The sequence below is a fragment of the Zeus faber genome (genome assembly GCF_960531495.2).
Source record: "Zeus faber genome assembly, chromosome: 8".
NCBI classification, from domain to species: Eukaryota; Metazoa; Chordata; class Actinopteri; order Zeiformes; family Zeidae; genus Zeus; species Zeus faber.
The window spans coordinates 12,525,896-12,549,074 of NC_137195.1; the positions used below are offsets into that span (position 1 = coordinate 12,525,896).

Consider the following 23,179-nt stretch of genomic DNA (forward strand, 5'->3'; position numbering starts at 1 on the left):
TACACCAGAAATAACTCTCTTGCTTGTCTCATCATGGGTTGATCCATCATTGTCCCTTCGCTCCCTCCTTGCGTCCCGACCTGGCTACGCCCCGAGCCTGTTCCTATCCGCTCTGCATCCTCATCCTTTCTTCTCCACTTCCCTCTCCCTTTGTCCTTCCCTCTGGACCCAGGTCTGTAATCCATTGCAGAGTGGCCAGGTCTGATTTACTGTGGACTTAATGTGCAGGGAGGGAAAGAGGAGTCTGTGTGAGATAAAGGAGAGTCGTGAATGGACATAAGCAGAGGGAGAGAGTTGCAAGGATTTATACAGTATATGTTATTGTACTGTATATACACACACACTTCTTTTTTTTTTTTTTACACTATATTGTGTCTTCTTTCAATATTGAAAACAGAAACTAAAAGGAAAAATAATGTCAGAGAAAAGGTAAAAAACAACAATACATTTACTATATACACATACTAGTTTGTGGAGGGTATGTAAGAGAAATCGGCCTTCAAGGAAAAAGCAGCATCTCTCCCCCTTCCTTCCTCTCCTCCTTTCCCTGTTTACCTGTTCCTGCTCTCGTCTCCATCCCTCTCCCCCTTCTACCCGAGGCAGGGTTTTCTCTCTCTCTCTCTCTCTCTCCCTCTCTCTCTCTCTCTCTCTCTCTCTCTCTCTCTCTCTCGCTCTGATCTGCAGATCACATGATCAAACATGCGCTTTAGCGTGCTCGGCATCACAGCCGGAGCCGTGTGCGTGTGAATGCGTATGTGGAAGCCCGTGCGCATCTGTGCACGGGAGATTGGAAGGGAAGACGTGTGTGGGGAAGGCGTGTGGGGCTCCGGGTGTGGAACCATTTTGTTGAGGGGAGGAATCCTATTGGAAATGAATAAATATTTGCATCGAGGAGGCATGGGGGAGGCGGAGGGGGAGGGGAGGGCGGAGGGCGCTGGAGACACGTGTCCTTTGTCATGAGTCCCGCAGCGCGCTGTCGGCCTGATGGAGGAGACACAAAGGGCGCTGGGGTGAAGGGGTCGGGGTTTGGGCGGAGGACGGGACCACGAGACCCGCACCTGTCCCTCTGCCGTGGTCGGCTCTGGGGGGCGGGGATGTTCCCCGCCATTGACCGGATTCTGTTTTGTTTTGAGCTTTTTATGCTTTTCTTTGTCCGTCTCTTTATGTTTCGCTTCCTCCGCCGCCGCTCTTCCATTGTTAATGAGACGCAACCGGGCACGGAGGATTAGAGCCAAGAGAAGCTTTTAACGGAGGAAAGGAACAATAGCCGAAAAGGATGCTCAAACACCGTGTAGATGAACAGTGATTATGGAATAACTTGAGAAAAAGGTCCATCAGAGCTAGAAAGCAAGGAAGTGCTTTCATCTGTAATTTCATCTTACATACAAATTTGACTAATTTGATATGGTCAGAATTTTACTATATCCAAGACAAATATCTTACCATTTACTCCACTACGTTTATGCTAATAAAAAGCCCAAATAGGCAAATATCTACCATCAAGGCTTTCATCTCAACGAAGGAGGAGGTTAATACATTTAGAATGGAAGATGTCATAATTTATAAAGAAACATGAGGTCATTCGCATCACACGCATTATGGATGTTCAGTGGTATCACGCAGCACACTTTTAGAAATTCTAACTAATACTGATGTGCACGTGGTTTTCGGCACAGCGCCCGCACCATCCCCAACCGCTGCATTATTCAGCAGTAAACTGTATCTGGTCTGTACATTGAGTACTTCAAAACATAACACGCTGGAGAGAGACATTTCAAAATAAAAGCTCCGGAGTGACAGAGGACACGCGCGTGGCAGCTTCTGATGATTTCCTCGCGCTGTTCTTCGTTTCCTATTAATTCTTCTAATTGTGTTTTTTTTCTTTTGTGAGCACATTCCCCCTGCAGAGGGGTCCAGGCGAGTGCGCTGGTGGAACTGCCTGTTTATAAGTGATTGGAGAGTGAATGAATTGCAGCCTGGAGACCTCTAATGAGGCCTCAGTGGGCGGGACAGGGGAGCAAGGGGTGAGGAGAGGGGAGGAGGAAGAAGCGGGGGTGGGGCAGGTGTGACCCACGGCAGCTGCCCCAAACAGTCTCCCCTCTTCTCCATTTCGCTCTACACCTATGCCCCCACCCTCACATCCTAGCCATTGTTGTTTATCACTCTCTCGCTCTCTCTCTCTCCCTCCAATGCACTTGTTTCTTCTACCCTTGCCTTCCCTCTCTGCATTTCCTCATTTCATTTCCCGTTCTCTCTCCATCCATCTCCCCTCCCCCATCCTCATTTCAGACCCCTGACACAGCACATGTTCCTCCCTTTGTGCATTTGTGCCCTTGTATTACTGGGTTAAATGGCAAATCCATACACGGAGCAATGGAGTTTCCTTTAATGACGGCGATGCCTGCACATGTGGACCGTTCTGTTCTAAAAACGTTGGTCTTGATGTGTTCTGTTTCTTTTTGCTCTTTGCGTGTTTCGTTTGTCAAGTGAGTTTATTAAAAGTCTTTTGAGCGATCTGGCAACCCTACACTTGAAGTGTTCTGCCAGCTCACACACACACACACACACACACACACACACACACACACACACACACACACACACACACACACACACACACACACACACACACACACACACGCACAAGCACAGGTCCTCCTCCTGCCAATCCATCCTTTTTGTGCCCCAGTGCTATAGCAATGCATTGTGATACAGTGCACGAGAGGAATGTGAGAATACTTTCTGTGTTTTTCTGTGTGTGTGTGTGTGTGTGTGTGTGTGTGTGTGTGTGTGTGTGTGTGTGTGTGTGTGTGTGTGTGTGTGTGTGTGTGTGTGTGTGTGTGTGTGTGTGTGTGTGTGTGTGTGTGTGTGTGCACACATACTGTATGTGTTTGTATCTTGGTATCTGTATCTCAGTGAATATCTTTGTATTACTATATATCTGTATTGTTGTTTTTGTGTGTGTGTGTGTGTGTGTGTGTGTGAGTGTGTGCTTGTGTGTGTCATGCATAAGGAGATGAAACAGGGTTGCTACAGTTGATGTTAATACCCGGAGGAACTTACAAAACATGCATGTAAAGTAGGGTGAGATCAGGCTGATGAATGAAAGTCAGAAGCCCCTGTCCAACTCGATGCTTCAGCCTCCAAAAGTCTTAAATGATTGAAGATGAAAAGGTTAAATTTGTTCAACATTTTCCCAGCTTAAGCTTGGTTCGTGTTGTTGCCTGACTGTTTGTGTGCGTGTGTGCGTGTGCGTGTGCGTGTGTGTGTGTGTGTGTGTGTGTGTGTGTGTGTGTGTGTGTGTGTGTGTGCGTGCCTGCCTGTGGCGGGCGTGTGCGCGGCGGGGCAGAGCAGTGATTATGGTGTAAATTGCTGGTCTTGCATCGCCGAGGGGGCATTTCAACAGAATGTCTTTGGACCCTCATGTTTGAATCTGCTCCAGGCTTGATTGACAGCTGGACACCAGCTCACAAAAAGATGTTACCACGGCAACAGGAGCAACACATTTCAGCCGGTTACCCTTGCGGGGCTTCGTGGGGGCTGGGGTGTACAAAGGAGAATTTGAACAGCAAAGATCCGGAGGCCTGAGAGTAACAGGCAGGTAATGAGGGAGAAATGGAAACTGGGAGTTCTGGGAAGTCCTTGTTTGTTTGTTTGTATTTTGGTATCCGTTCCAGAGACACATTTGGACTCCTCTGAGATGTGTAGAGACCAGATGTGCTCCAATTTGTTTTTGTAGACTTGGATATATTTCCTCAAGGTCTCAACATTGTGATGCATTACTCAGAATTACACGTCACTGATGTGTGTAGTTCTCGTCTCTCTCTGGTTATTAAAGCAGTTTTTCTCCTCTGGTGATTGTATATTTTGAGGTCTCGCAGCGTTTCCACCCACTGCATCACATTGAGATATGTCATATTCGTCTTTATTAATGTGTTTGTGTTGGTCTCAGCATTTTAAGTGTGTGTGTTTGTCAGCGGGTGTGACTAATTGCCTTCACTCAGTTATACACACAATATATTAAGGGTGTGTGTGTACAGTACAGAGTTAATGGCGGTGTGTGTGTGTGTGTGTGTGTGTGTGTCATTGTGTAGGGAAGGGGAGATGCGGAGAGAACCTGTGGGCAAAAGGCTGACTTTGCGTCTTTGTCTGCCCCAATAAATTATTTAAATCCGGGAACAATTAAAGCTGAAATCTGTTATCGACGTCCTCCGTGAGAGGGCCGGGTGTCTGCCATGCTGGCTCAGTGGGCTCCCCCCGCTGTGCCGCAGCATGGGGGCCTGATAAAGATCACAAGCCTTGAATCTTAAACACACACCCTGACAGAACAAAGGCGAGGAACCCGCGCATCTACAATTCGGGCCTTGTACGCGGCGTTTCACGCAGCCCCACTTTCCCCCGCTGCGTCACAGGAGTATGTAAATGTTTGTGTACTCTCTCTGACTGTATGTCAAAAAAAACGACAACAAAAAAAACGTCACAGCGCCATATTGCATATTCATTGTGTGTCACGCGTATTTGTGTATAGTGTTGGGGGGAGGGGGGATGTATAATGTGAGGTTGGTGGATTCAAAGAGGGGGTGGGAACTAAATTGTGGAGGAGGATTTGGTTTGCATGTTTTGCACATCACAAAGAAATCGTTAATTTGAAAATGCATGTATAATAATAACGATAAAATTAGCTGCAGGCAGCAATGCACAGGGTCCGGCTTAGTCGTGTTGGATACAAATGACAGTTTTCCGAGTTCCCGTAAAACACACCATCACTTTGTATCGACACCAATTACAAATATTCGAGATGCCATGGAACGTAGCATCAGTTTGTGCCGTTGCTCATCTTTACATCAGCATTACTACTAAAACGAGTGACAATATTTTGAGTTTGACCCCCAATAATTGTAATGATGATATTAATAATAATTATAACAATAATGTTAACAATAAAAATGATAATAATAATAATAATAATGATTATTATAAAATAAATACATTTTATTTTATAAATATAATAAATACATGTTAGTTGTAATAACTACTTCATTGGATTTTTTTCTGTTAATGATCTACAATTGTTTGGATTCGGATAAAACTTCGACCACAAGGTGTTTGTGACCTACTGGTTCAAACAAGACATGAACCGTCTTCGTAGCTTCTGCTGTCAAATAGTTTTCTATTTCAAAATTCAAAGAAATGACCCGGTAAAATATCAATATGGGGATGAACAATATCCTGTGGGCTGGACCCCTAAATATAGTATAGCTGCAGGCAGCAATACGCGGGTTCCAGGGTTGTCGGCCCATTGTTTAAATTCAATGAACAAGTGTGCTTTGGTTCTCTGTTCCGGTGTGTTTTGTGACTGCAGAAGTTCATTTGTTGCGGCGTGGTATGGCACTTTGTAAATCAAGAGAAAACTGCCTTCACAATAATAATGCCTTTTATAAACCTATACTGTAAATAAATAAACGGTAAGGTAGGTGGTTTAACTGAATTCAATTGTAGAGAATATATAATTAAATACATTGTGTGTATTTGGCTACTCAAAAAACACAAAAAGGAATGAATTAAGCTAAACACATACACAATAAAAGCACGTTCCTTGTATTATATAATTGCTTAAGGTTATTTTTACCAGTAGTAATAATTCAGGAAGATTATATACATTGATATCTCTGGAATGTCTATAAAGTCTGACAGTGGTGTTATTAGGTTTTTAATTTGTAGAACTTACTCTTGTGCCTGTCAGTTGCCCTCAGAAGCGTATATATTTATGACGTTTAATACACTGCGCTTTGTTTAATCCAATTGTCTTCTGGTAAAATAATACCTGTGACTTTGTAACTTCATGGGGTTAAGAGTTCATATCTCATATGCCTTTAGTTGACAGTTCCTTGACAGTATCTTGGTTTGGTTTGGGTTACTGACTGACATGATCTGTGTACTGTCAACTTGCGCATGCACACAGCGACTTCTTCATTGTAGTCTACATCTGTGCGTGGCGCCATCTTGCTGAGGTGGTGATTGTTTATCACAAACTAACATCCACCGTACTGAACCGATCTGGATGATACTCGAATTATGTCATGTTGGAATTAACCAAAATACGCATAATAATAATATTAATAATAATAATAATAATAATAATAATAATAATTATAATAGTAAATAATATAGGGCCCTGGATTTTGTGTGTGATAACACTGTACAAACTGTAATTACATATATAGAATAATTTATACCCATGCCTAAAACCCCATCCTGTACAAAGAATAACATTTGTATATAGATATTATATTTTTATATATTTAACTATTTATGCTTTGTGTTTTTGGGCTATTTTATTTATTATTATTATTTTTTTTCTCAGACTTTCAAGCATTTTTCCCATATGCAAATCGTGTGTAGATATGCAGTGTGACGAATTCCGTGTATATGCAAATGCTCCTGGCGGAATAAAGGTTACCTGAGGTTCCCACCGTGGAAGCATTTGTGTCTTATATGTACATTTCAATGTTTCCATGTGGACCCTAGGACCAATAGCTTTTGCCGTGGTAACAACTTGTTGATATACAATAAATAAACACCTTTTCACACCTTCTTCCTTTTTCCACTTTATACCTTTTCCCACCTGTCTCTTTCCTCTTTTTGCTTCCGCTGTCTTTCTTTTTCGGTTCATCTATTTACCCTTTATATTGGAGTGGTTGGTGTACATGGTTGGATTCACACTATTTCAGGGCCCTTGGGAAAACTTCCAAAAAATCAAGCAAGATTGTGCCTTGAGTGAACTTTTTTAAGTCGGGAGTAGCTAAGGTGAATTTTTGCTGTGTTCAGAAGATCCCTACCCGACTTCCCACTCTGCGCTGTGCTCTCAAGCTGTTTAGCTGCGATTGAAATAAGAAATATCTGTTCCATTTTAGTATGAGGTAGCTCCTTTACACTCCCTTGGCTCCGCCCAACGACTTACTGCTTCTGGGGAACTGTCACTGTTTCCTACAGATTTGTCCATATTCATGTTACTCATAAGTGTAATTAACCATTCATGGAACATTGGCTTCAAATGTTTGTGTTGTCTTGGTCTCTGAAAATACAAAGTGTGTGTGTGTGTGTATGTGTGTGTGTGTGTGTGTGTGTGTGTGTGTGTGTGTGTGTGTGTGTGTGTGTGTGTGTGTGTGTGTGTGTGTGTGTGTGTGTGAGGAGGGGGGGGGGAGGGGGGTCTTGCTTGACTGCAATATTATTGTATCCGGAATACATTACATACAGAAATTACATTTTTCTGATGTGTGTGTGCGTGTGCGTGTGCGCGTGTGTGTGTGTGTGTGTGTGTGCGTGTGTGCAGTAACTCATACATCTCTGTCTCAGAAAGGTCTTGCGGTGGGTATCTCTGCTTGGGACTCTGGGGTGCAGCGTTGCTGAGAAAGCACCCATGCACAAATTTACCCTCCGCTACACCCTGCGCTTTCTCCTGTTTTGCTTTTCTTTTCATTTGCACTTCTATCTCTTTCTTTCTCTCACTCTTTTTTTTCTGCATATGCTGCTGTTTTCCTCCCTGTTAACCTTTGCTTGCCCGTGATTTCTCGGATAAACAACACATAAACAGCCTCTATAGTTAAAAACAAATTGTAAATGTGGAACGATGTAAATGATTAATAGTTCAACTTCACCATTATTGAATTGTTTTATTTCAATGTACAAGAATGTTTTGCTCATTGTTTCACATTGTTTTATCTCCATAACTATAGTGTAGATTAGATAGATAGATAGATACTTTATTCATCCCCAGAGGAATATTGCATTATCTCAACAGCTCACATCAAAACAGTAGGCAGAATAATAATAAAGGATTGGCATGAAAATAGAAAAAAATAAATGGCAATACGGGAAACATTGGAAAATATACGATGAACCTAGAAGTTAACTGTACACAATAAAAATATGGCAATATACACTAACATACTACTGGAGGTCCATGGCCTAATGTGTAAGAAATTCCGGAGTCCTTTATATGGAAAAGTTCAATCCACCGATGTGGAGGGTGTGCATTCTGAACATGCATCTGAATGCGCACACACACAACATCAACTCAGCTTTGTGAGACTTTGGAGCTGGAAATAGCCTCGTGTCTCTTCATGCAGCTGGTAATTGGCTGCGCTGCGGCGCTGAGGCTTCGTCACAAGTCTCTGCTAAAAAAAACAAAAACTGAACACAATTGTTCTCGGAAATGTAGTAAGAGATAAAAAAAAAACACGACACAATTGTCAATTTTCTAACTTTCTCCATGTTCTGTCTATTCTCTCTCCAGTGACCTCCTGTCTTCGAAGTACGTGGAGAGGCATCTGTTTGAAAATGGGAAAACCGTCACCACCAAAGTAAGAGTCTGGATATTTCACAATATTTACATAGGTATGAAAAAAGAAAATCCAGTTTTAACGCTGTTTTCATTCTGAAACTCGAGTCAGAAACAGTAGATTCACTGAATCAGCACTACACACTGTACCACTGGTTTAATGTGACGCGGTTTGCACACAGCCGGGTTTTTCTTTCTCCTCTAAGTGATGAGGTCAAAGGTCAGTATGGTATTGTGAGATTAAAAATTAAAATTTGGAGGGGATTAACAGGGATAATTCACGGGAATCTGGACCTCCGTCAGAGATCACACGCCTCAGCGTTGGACCCGGTCAGATTAGTGGAATTAGAAGATATCGCCTCGCGTCACTTCCTCAATTAAAATGTGGATTAGCTAGATAGTAATAACAATGATGGCACAGAGAACCAGCATCTATAAAGCGACTCGCATGAATCACCTATTGTTGATAATTGGGTGACTCCAACAGTCGTTTCCAGTAAAGATGGTTTCATGGTTTCTGTCGGTGTGCCTCTGTCAGAAGTGGGACATGTAGAGTTTTGGGTCTTAAACAGTGAAACATCCCATTTTATTTTTCCTTTTCTCTCCATGTGTGCGCTGCGTGTATCTACTGATCCCCTTCCACACACTGGGTTTGGGAGTGCGATAGTCACACCGAGGAACTTAGAGGGCGTTGTGTCCTAAATATTTACTGATAATTAGTAAATGACCCTGGCCTCCTCTTTTGTGCGTGGTGTTGTCGTCTGGGTTGCTTTTGGTGATTAATTACTCTTATCTCGGCCCTCGGAGATCACAGATCAGTCTGATTTAGCAATGGAGAAACACACGTGCGCATGCGCACATACGCGCGCGCGCACACACACACACACACACACACACTCATCCATACACTCACACATACATACATATATACACACACACACACACACACACACACAGTCTAGCGCTAGTGCTAGGCTCAGGGTGTCTCTTCCTCGGATTAGAAGTAGAGCAGAAGGTTCAGAGAGACAGGGGAGGAGAGACACTGGAATAGTCGAGCACAGCACCGCTTATAAATAGCTCTCCTTTCCCTCTCACCCATCCCGTCTATCCGCTTCTCTCTCTCTCTCTCTCTCTCTCTCTCTCTCTCATTCTCCGTCCCTCCTATTTTTGTAGCCCTGGTCCAGGTAAAAGACCTAACTTTTCTCCACCAGGCTGCTGCTTGGTTGTATTCCCCCTCCCGGTGAGAAGAGAACAAACTCACGGCAACACCACGTCGAGGGGCGACGTAGAGACAGGGCGTGGGGGCCCGGGAAGAGAGAAAAGCTCGCAACCCATCCCATCGTCCTAGAAACCGCAGTCATAGCGGAGCGGGGAATAGTATCGAAAGGAGGAGGGCAAATAAAGACGTGAAGTCCGAGAGCATCAAAAGGTGGAGAAAGGGAAAGAGAAGCCGCGGCCCTTCTCACACGGCGTTTGACGATACGGTTTCAGCCTGAACTCGTGCGCCAATGTACAGTAAGAGTACATGCACGGCGACAGACGAGGAGGCAGGCGCACACCGCAGCTATAGACGTAGCGATCGGGGCAGCCGGGCTTCTCGCGGCTGTGGAACCAGAAATTGATCCTCTGGTAAAAGCTGCGTTTTCCCCCGGGGAGACGGACTTCCTGGCTAATGGCTGTTAGGCTGCGAGAGGCGGAGCAGGAAGAGAAGAGAGCACTCAGACACTTAGACACTGGACATATCTATAGGAGTGTGTGTGTGTGTGTGTGTGTGTGTGTGTGTGTGTGTGTGTGTGTGTGTGTGTGTGTGTGTGTGTGTGTGTGTGTGTGTGTGTGTGTTTATACACTCAGAGAGAGGGGGGGGGGGGGAGAGAGAGAGCGAGAGAGAGAAAGAGAGAATTATTTATTATATATATTTATTTGCTTGTTTGCTTTTCTTTAATTGTCACTATTTGATGGCCTTCTATTAATTTAAAGCACTTTGAGTTGCATGTCATGTATGAAAGTTATTATTAGGTTATTATTATTCTAATTATTAAATTGCCGCGCTAAATAGTATGGTCGTACTACCTACTTGAGTTTATGTCTTTTTATTTGCGACTTATGTTGTTACACATGTGTATGAAAAGTTCTTAACACTTCATTAACACGTGTGATGCCCTTTTGCTTTCAGGGAGGGGAGCATTGCTACTATCAGGGGAAGGTCCGGAACATCCCCGACTCCTTTGTGGCACTCTCCACCTGCCACGGACTACAGTGAGTGTGTGTGTCTGTGTGTGTGTGTGTCTGTGTGTGTCTGTGTGTGTCTGTGTGTGTCTGTGTGTGTGTGTGTGTGTGTGTGTGTGTTTGACTATACTTGAGAGGACCGGTCTCCTAACTGAGTATTTTTTGGTGTTTGGAAGTGTACCAGAAACATGGGTCCTCACTTGCAAGGTGTTTTAACTCAGGCCTCACTTTGATACCTGTGTGTGTGTTTTGTTTGTGGAGTGTGTACTATTGTTTCCAGCAGCATTTGTGTCTCCCGGCCTGCATCCCTCTCCTGGGCCTAACTTCCATTTAGCCATTAGGGCTGATATAATTAGTTTTAGCCTTCCCTCTCTGTGTATTTATACTGGGTCATCATTCACTCAGGCAGGTAGCGCTCCCACCGCAGCACACACCGTCCTGCAGCCCTCGTCCCGTGTTGTCACGTTAAGATATTTTATTGGCATGTGGCCTTCATTTCTCTCTTCTCTTAGTCGTCTCTCTTATCCATGATGCACATACCGTATAAACACACACTGTCTCTCACTCAAACCCCCTCTCTCTATTTTTCCAACACACACACACACACACACACACACACACACACACACACACTCTCTCTCTCTCTGAAGTGTTTTCCTGTGGGATGTTGCTGTTTCTCCCATCTGTATTTTTAGTTTGTGTACTCGAGCAGGCCAGAGATGGGTCAGAAGCAAGACCTGCCGGGAGGGGTCCATGGATGTTGTGTGCGCATCTGTATCTCTCTCTCTCTCTCTCACTGTGTGTGTGTGTATGTGTGTGTGTGTGTGTGTGTGTGTGTGTGTGTGTGTGTGTGTGTGTGTTCATATTTAGTGGTTGACATCAGGATGACTTGGTGAGTCAGAAGCAAGTCTTTATAAGCCTGTTTTCTATATACAGTAAATACATCATCATTTCACTGAGGTTTAGATGTTGTTGATCTTAGTCAGAATCATTACTCCCTTCATTGCGGAAAAAAACATACAAGGAAACACTAGAGGGAAAACAGAGACACCCGTGCCAACCCCAGCACACACTGATGTGATTTGCTGAGAGAAAGAGTGATGAGAGAGAGAGAGAGAGAGAGAGAGAGAGAGAGTGCAAGACACACAGTGGAAATTAGAGAGAGATAGAAAGACTAGTGTTGATGAAGGTGAGACAGTTTTCAGGGAAAGTATTTCTCTGATGCTGAGTCAGGCATTTGCCATAATATACTTCCTGCTGTCTCTGTACTGACACACGCTCACGCGCACGCTCATACACACCCTGCATATCCATCTGCAATGAAATATTAACCGCCTTAGGAGCCATAGTGTTCTGTAGAGCTTGATGTGTGTATTAAAGCAAACAGCACACATACTTCCTATGCAACAAGGAGCATTTTTTTTTATTACTTATTATCTTAAAACTGCAATGTTTTCAATTGGCTCGTTTCCCAATCATACATTTGGACAGGAATGGGTTGAAGGGCTTATAACTGTCCACCCAGACTTATTGATAAGGGTGAAATCTGCACGCTAAAAGCCAGAGAGATGACCAGAGGGTTGACGAAAAGATTGCATGCTCATGCGATATTTATGCCTTTACCGTGCGACCTGACCAATATCCTAAAAGGTTTCGGATTGAGTTAACTGAGCGGATGTCAGCGGCTGCACACATGCACATTCTCTCCTGAGAATGTGCATGTGCATGTGCACAGACACTGAACTTGATCTCTGACTTGTTAAAATGATTGAAAAGGATTGGCTGTCAAACACATTTTGAGGGACATTTACTTTGGCTCTACGTGTGTGTGTGTGTGTGTGTGTGTGTGTGTGTGTGTGTGTGTGTGTGTGTGTGTGTGTGTGTGTGTGTGTGTGTGTGTGTGTGTGTGTGTGTGTGTGTTACCCCATTTATCTTCAGATGTGTTGTTTTTAATGATTGCATTAATTGATTATGCTGTTTTCTAATTTTTCAGGTTTCTAATTGCCAATTTGTAATTTAACTTAACTGATCTATGGTCATGTTTGATGGGGGAAACTCCAGTGAGTGCACAACTATAATTCAAAATATCATTTTCAGTAAGCCCCCTGTGCCACACCAATTTAAAACCCTCTTCGGCCTGGGTGGCCTTTAGGTTTTTGTGGTGTGGTAGAATACTCTGTCAGATGATTGGATGTCCTCTTCCTCTACATTAGCCTTCAACTGTCCTGCCCGAGCAGCACATTCCGGGATATATGTGTGTGTGTGTGTGTGTGTGTGTGTGTGTGTGTGTGTGTGTGTGCGTGCCTGTGTGCCTGTGTGCCTGTGTGCGTGCGTGCGTGCGTGCGTGCGTCATAGGATTAAGTCCAAAAATGCACTCCAGATAGATCAAATCGTGCATAGCTTTATGAGCCAGTGCGTCAATAACATGCAATAAAACTATCCACAAGGACGGACTTGGCCGGGAGTCAAACTGCTGAACTATTATACTGATGGCTAGGAGGTGTGTTTGGATGTTTGGGAAGAAGAGAGCAACGCAACAAGGTGTAATACTGACCCTGTCCCTTATTTTTTCAGCGGGATGTTTTTCGACGGGAACCACACCTACATGATCGAGCCTGGAGGACAGGCCGGCAGCACCGTGAGTACCACTGCACTCTACTGCGCACGACAAAAAAAAACAAAAAACCTTCTGCCTTCATGGTATCAATCTACATCTCCCTCACTTTGTTGAAGCCCGAATGGCTCCCCGTTGAGCCCCCTGCGGTCAGAGTGTGGTGTGGTGGAACAGTGGGACGGTAGATGTTAGAGGATGTCGGAGCTCCAGACTAGCCTGTATCCATTACAGCTCAGACGCCGGCCATTGCCACTCCTGCAAATGAACCCTGATCCCAGGGCACGGCGCTCAGGACGGGGAGATTTACTAATCCTGTAGATGGCGGAGGGGCTTTCAGCCAATTAGGCAATCGCAATTAGAGGCATTATAGATGGAACTAAAGGACATACAGATGATAGAGGCGCCTTGAGCCGGAGGAGGGGAGAGTGGTGCTGATCCTGTCCTGTGTGTTCGTGCATACATGTGTGTAATTAAAAATCAAAAATAAATGGGTGTCCGGGAGCTGTTAATCAGGAAAGGACGTGGTAAGAGAGGTCTGGAATGCTCATAGCAAAGGCTGGAATAGAGAGCAACTCAACATATATCTCTGGCGTATATGACAGTTTTATTGTCTCATGGTGCTAAAAGAGGGAGTGAAGGGGGTTTGAAGGGGATGTGAAGGGCAAGTGGAGGCGGGTGAGTGGTTAATTGCGTCACAAAGCAGTAATGGAAGTACTTCCTTACTGTCCATTTTTCTATGTGTACTTACTTAAGTATATTCAGTTTAGGAAAATTCATGCTTTTAATCCACCAAATTCAAAAGCAAATATCTATGCTTTTTACTACATTTCTTACACTCACTGTGGCAGTTTTGTGTACCACACGGCACCCAAGTGGCGTGTTCAGGGACCTCCGGCACACAGAAGACGGGGTTGTGGACACACAGTTTATTGTAGAGAGTGGGCTAGGTGAAATAAGCCCAGGAGCAGATGGACACATGTCATGACAAGGGCTCCTCTCCCGAGTGTGTGTGGGGATGGGGGTTTTACCTGTTGCTCCTCAGACCAACCAACGAGCAACAGGTATGCAGCCACTCTGATCCTGGGTCCTCAATTACCTAGACCCAGGACGGGTGTGGCTGCTCAAACTACACCATCCCCACACCACAGTTGCATTGATTTACATGTACATACACGTATATTAAAGCTGCACAAAGCTGACGTACCAATTCACTGAACCAATCGGATTGTGTAGTCTCTTTGCGTAGGCTGTATGCCAGCGTCAGCGACAAGGCACTGGCATGGTTGAGCAGAAAATAAATGTAAGGACTCTGTTTGTATCATTGATGAAGCATCCCTTTTATTTTGGGGTTGTCACAACCAAGACTAGCAGGCTGGTGTTGGATTGGAGTGTCAGTGCCCGTGACACGCTCGTCTCTGGAGGAGTTGCGTGCCAGGTGGGGACCGGTGGAGCCTCTCTGGAATGGAGGCAGTATTCCATGTTTCAGCGACTTGGGAAAGGGAAACGGTGCGAGCTGTGGCGCGAGTTTGACTCTGGCCTTGCTCTGCTGGGCAGCGCCTCTGGCTGGGAGGCACTGGACTCGGTGGAGGCACCTGGGAGTTCCGAAACCTTACTGGAGACCGGAGACAGAATAGTGGATTTTTACCACTTTGTAGAAAGAGAGCCAGTGGTGGTTGGTGGCGCAGGTGTTACTCTGCCTTGCTTTGCCGGCCTCCAAGAATTAGCATTTAGACCGAGCCCGTTCCTGTTCATCGCCACAATCTGCACTGACTTTAATCCATCCAGTTTAATTCTGCCCACAAGATTTTGAGGCTGGGAAGCACTTGGCTGGGATAGCTATAGTGGAAGACTCCCTTCCAGCTAGTGTTGGTTCTCTTTTCACTTTCCCAGCTGTTTAGCAGGCGGTATCATTCCCTTTTTTTTTTTTAAATCACAATGTCACGGAAGAATACTATGTTTAGAACTATACAGGCAGACTGCCGGTGCCAGTGTAATGCATACGCCGTGTTGTTTTCACCGCTTCCCTGTTGGAGGGGGGAGCCGAGGAACAGTGCTGCTCCCACACAGCCCGGGAGCCACATGTCAGTGATCTCCGAGATCGGAAGGCCAGGCATGATGAGATGAGAGATCCGGGGGAGAGGAACAAGGGGAAGTTGCATGTCGGGTAGTAAAACTATGGAATCTAAACCTGACACAGTACCGGTGGTGAATATAGGGGTTCCCCTCCAGGGTCAGTCACTTTGAAGGCTGCGTCCAGACCAATCAGGCTGACCCTAGATGGTTGACCATCAGGATGTTCTCAGGCTTCACAGCAGAATGCACAATTCTTTGTGGTTCAGAAGCGTACTGTGGCCCGCTACAAAAAGGAGACAAGAATATAGTTCCCGCCAGTATCTCCTCCACTGTTTGTGTTATTAATAAAAAAAAAATCCCTTATCTAACTCTGTGACTGCTGATGCCACTGGTTCTTATTGAAGCATTTGCTGACGATGACTGTGGTCCAACTCCGACTGATAACTGAACACATATTGTAAGTTGCTTTGGATGATATTATCTGCCGAATGCATGAATCCAAAATCACTTGATTATATTGCAGTTGAAGATTTGGAAGGAAGATCCTCATCTCAGCGCCAAAGCATCGTTACATGTGGGGGGGTGGAAAAAAAAAAAAAAAGGGGGTTTGGGTTTGTTAGGTGAATCCATCCATCCTCCGAGTGCCGCTGTCAGTGTCTGCACAGAGCTATGGACGTCTGTCCCCGTGAGCAGTGGTCCGTCCTCGGTGACTCTCTCTGTCTCTATCTGTATTTATGATCTGTCTCGCCCTCCTACCTCCCTCTTTCTCTAAAACAGTATGTCTCGCCCTCTCTCATTGACAGTCTGCTTGCTCTGCAGTTCGCCCGTAGAGCTCTCTCAAACAGACACGCAGATGTCTTCGCCAAGGCTTAAGTGCTCTCCATGCTCTGTCTCTCTCTCTCTGTCTGTCTCTCTCTCTCTCTCTCTCTCTCTCTCGGTAACACACAATTTCTCTTGTGTGTATTGAGGATGGATATGAACATAGATACATTTTATTCACCTACATTTGGCCACTTCATTCTTTCTTTCTTTCGATTGATATTTATAGTAAACTGAATATATTGATATTGATATTGAATTGCTAGTAGTTTGGTTGACACTACCTGTGTAACATTTTCACTACTGTTGTTGTGCTGACCTGGTTGAAAACGACTGTAAATAATATTGGAGCAGGCATTTTTATGAAAAGTCAACAGGGAGGAGAGAGGAAGGGAGAGGCAAACTCTCCTGTGGACCATATGGTTAACCCATCTGCCCTCCTTCCGCCAGGAGGAGAAAAAAAAAGTTTTTCTCGACATTATCTAACCACGTTCAAACAAGCTGTCACAGCGATCTCATGCAGCAAAATGACATCTGGTATCAGAGGCAATCGCTCAATGACCCCTCCGTGTCACGGAAATTTGATTGTTTGCAGTAGAGACTCACTGCAGGCACAAGTTTCACTTTCTGACAGCTGGGAACTTGATTCAGGCTCATCAGTGATTTTTCTGGTGTGTGTGTGTGTGTGTGTGTGTGTGTGTGTGTGTGTGTGTGTGTGTGTGTGTGTGTGTGTGTGTGTGTGTGTGTGTGTGTGTGTGTGTGTGTGTGTGTGTGTGTGTGTGTGTGTGTGTGTGTGTGTGTGTGTGTGTGTGTGTGCGCGCGCGCTAGTTAGGGCCCAGGTGATGCTGACTTGCATTTGCAGAGCACACCATATGTTTAGCCATCTCATTCTGCCACCTTCCCCGCCCCGCATGCACCTGATGGCCCCCGTGGCTGATTTTCCAATCGGTCTCCTACCGCCACCCTCCACCTCAGTCAACATTCCCAGACCTCACCCAGTGTGTGTTTGTGTTTTCTCCAACCCCTCTGCTGGCATCAGGCCTGAGATGAGCAGCGGCTGGGAGGACAGTGATGGAAGACAGAGTGGGGGATGGGTTGCTGTCTGGAGGGGCGGGGGCAGGGGGCCTTGGATTTATGTTGACGGTGATGAGGGTATAGGGATGGTGCGATAGGCGGTAGCGGGTGCTGGGGGAAGGGCTGCTTGGATGAGGTACCAAGGAGAGGACTTTGTTTTAATGGGGACAGGAGCTGGGGGGAGGTGGGGGCTGAAGTGGATCGAGCGAGACAAGGGGTCCCACGTGGCCGTCAGCCAACTCTATGCTGCTGAAGACTCAGTACACACACACACACCCGCCCGCACGCCCGCCCACACGCTAATAGACAGAGAAACGGAGAGAGAGAAAACTAGAGGCTAAATGAAAAAAAAAAAAAGAAAAAAAGCAGTACACCTCCCTATTTTAATTTCATGAGCTGCCAGTCTGTCTGAGGTACCATCTCCCATGGTAACAGAGGCTCCACCCTTCCTCCTTTGTAGCAAGATCCGTGAGAGCCATCTGTGTTGAGATTCCTAATCCTCAGCCTTGTGCACTCCCCAACCAAATGTATGCATGCTCTCTTTGCGTGTGTGTGTGTGTGTGTATGTAGAAGAGCACGCGCCCATTTGAATGCACACGCTCTAAGAAATTATAAGGACGCAAAGGGGAACAAAGAATCCAATGGTCAGGCAGTAGATTATTAATAATTCATAATACAGCATGCGGTACTTGGTCAGGTGTCCACAGTGGATGCCTTATGGGAGTGTACATGTAGCACATTGATTACAGCAGAAAATTGATATTGAAATAAGCATCAAACATTACCCTTGTTTTAATGGGAAGTTCTCACATTAATGCAGATATTGGTTCTAATTATGTTCTGATTTAAAGAAGTTGCTAAACAAGCACTGCTTTAACCCTTCTCCTGCCCATATAACCTGAATTTAAATTAGCTTTGGGTTTCACTCTGTTAAATTCAATTGAAATAACCATTTAATAAACATTTATGTTGATGCATTTCTGGAAAGTGAGGTGAATAGACCTGCACAGGCAATTGAATTACATTACAAGTCTGCACTGCACCATTAGCAAATTATCAATTAAAGTGGAAAATATATATTATAAATCTATGCTAGCAGAAGCAGCCAATTCCTCCACTTGGCCTGTTTGAGATAAATTGCTGAGAGGATGAAGATCAAATGTTCAAACACTGGAGTGAAAACATTTTCAACGAGCACATGCATCCTTAATGGTGAAAATGTATCAGTTGGTTGTGCTTGAAAGTGTTCTAATGGAAACAGTATTTTTTTTTAACGGCTTAACTATCTTTGGGTCATTTGGGTAGAGTGTAAATAAAGTTTTATTAGACTTCAAACTACAGTTTAGACCAATCAACATTGTACAAACATATGTGGAATACAACTGCTAACAGAACTTCAGGGCAAAACTTAAGACACAATTTTAATGACAAAGAGCTTTTCATAAAATTGGCAGGACTGAAGATATTGCAATGTATGAGAAAGATCCTCAAGATTAACCCAAACAGTTAGTATTCACCAAATATTCTATCTACCATGGTGAAGCCAAATGCAAATTCTCAGCGGACGATAAAGTATCTATCTATCTTCTTGCAGTTCAGTGTAATGACATGTATATTATAAAATAGATGTTCGGCAGAGATGAACAGTACTCTCAATTCTGGCATTCTGATGGTGCTTTTAAAATGATAAACAAAAACAAAATAATAAAAATAAAATTATGTAATATACTAAATCTATTAAAAACTGGGTACAATATCTCCTACCCAAGGCTGTATCTAAACATTAGGCACTGCTTTAGTATTTCTTGACGCACTTTTTGTTCAGATTTTTATATATGTTCATTAGAAAAAACAAAATGGTAAAACTTCAATTCAATAAAAGGTAAATATTGGTAATTACCCGATTAAAAAAAAGCAAGCTCTATTAACAGATAAATGTAACCTAGCTCATTATTCACATCAGTGCAATAAAAGAAAGAAAAAATAATTGGCCCCTTACAAACAAGATAAAACTGATTAAGCGGTCATTGTTCCATCAAAGGTCACCCTGAGGTAACGAGGAGGCAAAGAAGGTTTGTTCACTGAGTTATTTAACATAAAGAAAAACAATTCCTAAGGACTGTAGTGCTAACAGAAGGCCTCCATAGAAAGTTTTACAAGTGCAAACAACAAAGATCATTAGTGTATTAACATGATTGGTACATTATAAAAATGTAAAAACAATAATATAAAACATTTGTGCGCCAACTAAATTCTGATTAATATAGTGAATAGTAACATGCAGCTATTCTAATCAGCTGGGTCTGTTGTAAACACAGTGTTGTCCTTCATATTATGCTACCTTTCTGGTTCTTTCACAAGGCCTTACATATTTAAATCAACTGGATCGGTTTACTCTTTGATGCAAGAAGCCTTGAGGATATTCAGTAGCTTTCATTACACAGTCCGTGTTGAGGGCAACCGTGTTGCTTCCTTTAATGTCCTTGCGTAAGCACGGGAATGTCGATCTCGATGGCAGACATCCGTGACCGGGTGGAGTAGCGGTGGCCTGCGTAGCTGGACGCGTAGCCCTGAGAGGGAGCGTAGCCCTGAGATGGAGCATAGCTGTAGGCCTGGTTGCCCCCCACCTCTGACCCATAGCCATCCGGGGCAGAGATCTGGGACATGTAGACCTGTGGCGGCGCAGGGGCCACCATACTCTGGGCGTAGCCCGGTGCTGTGGCCGCCATACTCTGAGCGTAGCCCTGGGATGATACGTAAGGTTGGACATCAATGACGGTTGGGGTGTAGATCTGTGGAGGGAAGGGCTGGGGGCCGTAGACAGGGGAAGGGGGGTATCCATTGGCAGTGAGAGCTTGGGTGGACAGAGAGGTGGGCATGGAAGGAAGCGGGAGCCAGAACGGAGAAGGCAGCTTCTTACACATACAATACCACATGAACATTAGCAGGGAAGCAAGCATGAGCCCTCCGGAGCAACCGATGGAAACGTACACAGCAAATCCATCGGTGAAAATGTTGTCGTATTTGACGTTCATCGCCTTGGTGTGGAACAAGAACCACACCGAGGGCGCCATGGCAATGGCTCCGCCCAGGAATAAGAACATCCCTGCTACCAGGTGACAGCCGGCGCTGTTGACCAAGCAGCGGGTGGTCTTTATGTCTGGTTCAGGCTTTTCTGAGCAGCAGCAGGTCTTGCACATCCCAGCCATACACAGCAGCAGAGCCAGGGAGCCAAGCAGGAGGCCGATGGGCAGGCAGAACTGCAGGAGCCTCAGGTCCAACTGGTCCACTTTAGAGTACCACTAAAAAAAGGCCAAAAAGTATTAATTTCTTTGAGCACCATTAAAGAACGGAACAAAAATAAAGGACTTATAAACAGAAATACAGGCAGTATATCACATTGCTCAAGGGAATACCTCGGAGTCGTAGAAGTAGCAGCCTGAGTAGCCCTCCTGTTTTACACACTTGGCCCACAGTCCATCGTACACGCTCACGTTCTTGGCGTTGCGGTTAAAGGTGACCAGTTTTGTTATGCGCCATTGAGGAATTAGGGCCGCCACAGCAATGCCTCCCACAGAGATTAAGGCGATGATGAAGGAGAAGGCGTTTGTGGCGTGGATGTCCCGACACGACATGGTTGGTTCAGACAGGAAGAAGGCCAGCTGGAAATGTACCGTTCAACTAGAGGAAGCGAGGGAGAAAGACACATATCTTCAAATAGTAGGAAAAAAATGGACAAGTCGGTACCACTCCAAATGAGACTCTGCGGATACGCCAAGTAAACACAATAAAACTACTGTTCAAACTGTGTGACTCAAATATTATGGATAAATAATGTGACGGTTATTGCGTAAAATTTAAGACTAAACTGTGGGCTACTCCAGTTTGAGAAAGTTTCCCTCATAAAATGTCCTCATTACAACTGAAGTTGGCTAACTGTGCCACGGACTGACCCAGCTATCAGCAACACCCCGATATTTCTATCCACTACGGCGTAGTTGACCCAATATCTGCTGCACCCCGAACAATGCTCTGCTTCACTGAGCTGCTGCCCGAGTACATTACGCTGACTGTACAGGCAGACAATACACTATTCAATTACAGCCACTTCACAGATAGATGGGAGGGATAGACAGATAGATATTATATTGTCACGTTACAGCAGCTCGCAAAACAAAGTCTATAGTAATTAAGTAATAAGAAGGAATAAGGGAATTATACAATAAACCTAAAAAGAAAATTACTAAACTATACAAACTAAAGAATCAACAAGATCCGTACTACGATGACGGTCTCCATTCTCCTACTTTATGTCAAAATTCCACGGAATAGACGAAATACTCTCTATTGGTGTCGCGTACTTCATCCCCGTTCCTTTGCAGTTCGCCGTTCGTTTGGTGGCAGTGAATCTGGCGCTTGTTCAATTAGCGGATAACTCAACTGACTAATTATCGACGGCAGAGACGCACTGTCCCGCCTGTTATTCCGTCAGTTCGACAGCTGGACACGCAGACACACAACCGCTTACATGCCGAGGCGAGCTGAGAGGAATGTCGCTGAGGTGAGGTTCCGCGCCGGGCTAACGCTAGCCGCCTGTCGACTGGCAACGACCTGTCGCGCCACGACTTCAACGGCGTGACGCTCGCACGGACGCCGGCTTGTTTCCGATATACGTCACCTTGTGTCGAGCGCGGTCGACTCGCTTTACGGCGAAATTAAGAGTCATTTCCACCCGACGGGTGTGCCTGGCATCTACTGAGCGCCCGCCAACTTCCTGCCGTCCAGCCCAGCGTCGGGCACGAACAGGAAGTGGGCCCGCAGGGTTTAGCATCTGCGCATGCGCGTCGCTCGCGTCGCTCGTCGTCCTTGAGTCGGAGCGGTTCGTTCGCGCCCGCTCGTCGAGCTCATGCCGGGTGGGTTCACCGCCTCTTGTTTCTGTTTCTTTCAGGGCGATGTGCTGGTCCACCTGATATATAAATCAGCTGGGCAGGAGGGCCTTGATGATCTGCTCAGTGGTAAGGAGAACACCAATTATGGCAACCATAAAAACACCCCGTGTGAAGAAACAGTGACACTGAGGAAGGAGCTGATCTCATGCCCTTTGTTTCTATGAATCCATCCTCCCAGTTCCTGTTTCAGGGCGACCAAAGGAAAAAAAAAATGAATAAAATATGAATATATATATTTTTTATACCACAAATTTAAGTTGAATTTGAAGTTTGTCTATATAGTGCTTCAAAAACAAACCGGGTTTGTATACAAGCGCTGAACAACAAGGGTGAATTGTTCCAACACTCACTCATACGCGTACACACTGTATATGAATATAAATATTAATTGATCAGTTTAAATTTAAAGCAAAACGCAGGCACACAAATTCAAAACACCCAGGGATAAAGCCACCACCGTTGTAGGCAGGTGGGTAAATGTTTTCAAAACGCCAACTGAATGGGCCGATCTAATGTCATATGGCCCAATGTTCCAAAAAATGAGATGTGAATTGGTTCAAATTGTTTTCCAGGTGATGTCCCAGAGCCACCTTTCCCCAGCCCTCCTTTTCCAGGCTCAAGGATCGTGCATAGGAGAAAGAAGAGACAGGTAGGAAACCAAGCATGGTCTCCATATTGCTCTGTGTGTGTGTGTGTGTGTGTGTGTGTGTGTGTGTGTGTGTGTGTGTGTGTGTGTGTGTGTGTGTGTGTGTGTGTGTGTGTGTGTGTGTGTGTGTGTGTGGGGTGAGTATATTGGATATTGTCTGCATGTGGTCTCCCCTCAAAGTTCATTATGCTGATTCTGCCTGTATGCTAATTCACTGCACTGCCTTAATCTATCTCTGCACCCTCCAATGGAAATCATTTCCATATTCCCTCTCACACGCTCTGTTTTCTTTTGGCTCCTGAAATATTTATTACTGTCTAAGTGGAGGCATCTGACTCTGCTTCTTTGAGCCAGAAAAGGTCGTAGCTGCTCTCTCTCGCTCTCTCGCGCTCTCTCCCTCTCTTTGCTGCTGCTGCACTCATCTAGTTCACAGGGAG

The 23,179-nt window shown here is 44.9% G+C and overlaps 2 protein-coding genes across 2 annotated transcripts in view; one reads left to right on the top strand and one right to left on the bottom strand.

Annotated features, from left to right (window-relative positions):
• Positions 1 to 23,179, top strand: part of adam22 (ADAM metallopeptidase domain 22) — a gene marked incomplete at its 5' end in the record, with an annotated part of 46,566 nt that overhangs the window by 7,840 nt on the left and 15,547 nt on the right. Inside the window, 5 exons of the mRNA XM_080004733.1 lie at positions 8,297 to 8,363; positions 10,515 to 10,597; positions 13,142 to 13,205; positions 22,096 to 22,162; positions 22,669 to 22,745. Of these exons, the coding sequence (XP_079860859.1) occupies positions 8,297 to 8,363; positions 10,515 to 10,597; positions 13,142 to 13,205; positions 22,096 to 22,162; positions 22,669 to 22,745 (358 nt within the window). The remainder of the gene's footprint in view (positions 1 to 8,296; positions 8,364 to 10,514; positions 10,598 to 13,141; positions 13,206 to 22,095; positions 22,163 to 22,668; positions 22,746 to 23,179) is intronic.
• Positions 18,450 to 21,862, bottom strand: cldn12 (claudin 12). The gene is made up of 3 exons (XM_080005064.1): positions 21,676 to 21,862; positions 20,564 to 20,828; positions 18,450 to 20,449 (listed from the first exon to the last, which is right to left on the bottom strand). The coding sequence occupies exons 2-3, from the start codon at positions 20,780 to 20,782 to the stop codon at positions 19,622 to 19,624; spliced, it is 1,047 nt and encodes a 348-aa protein (XP_079861190.1). The 5' UTR covers positions 20,783 to 20,828; positions 21,676 to 21,862; the 3' UTR covers positions 18,450 to 19,621.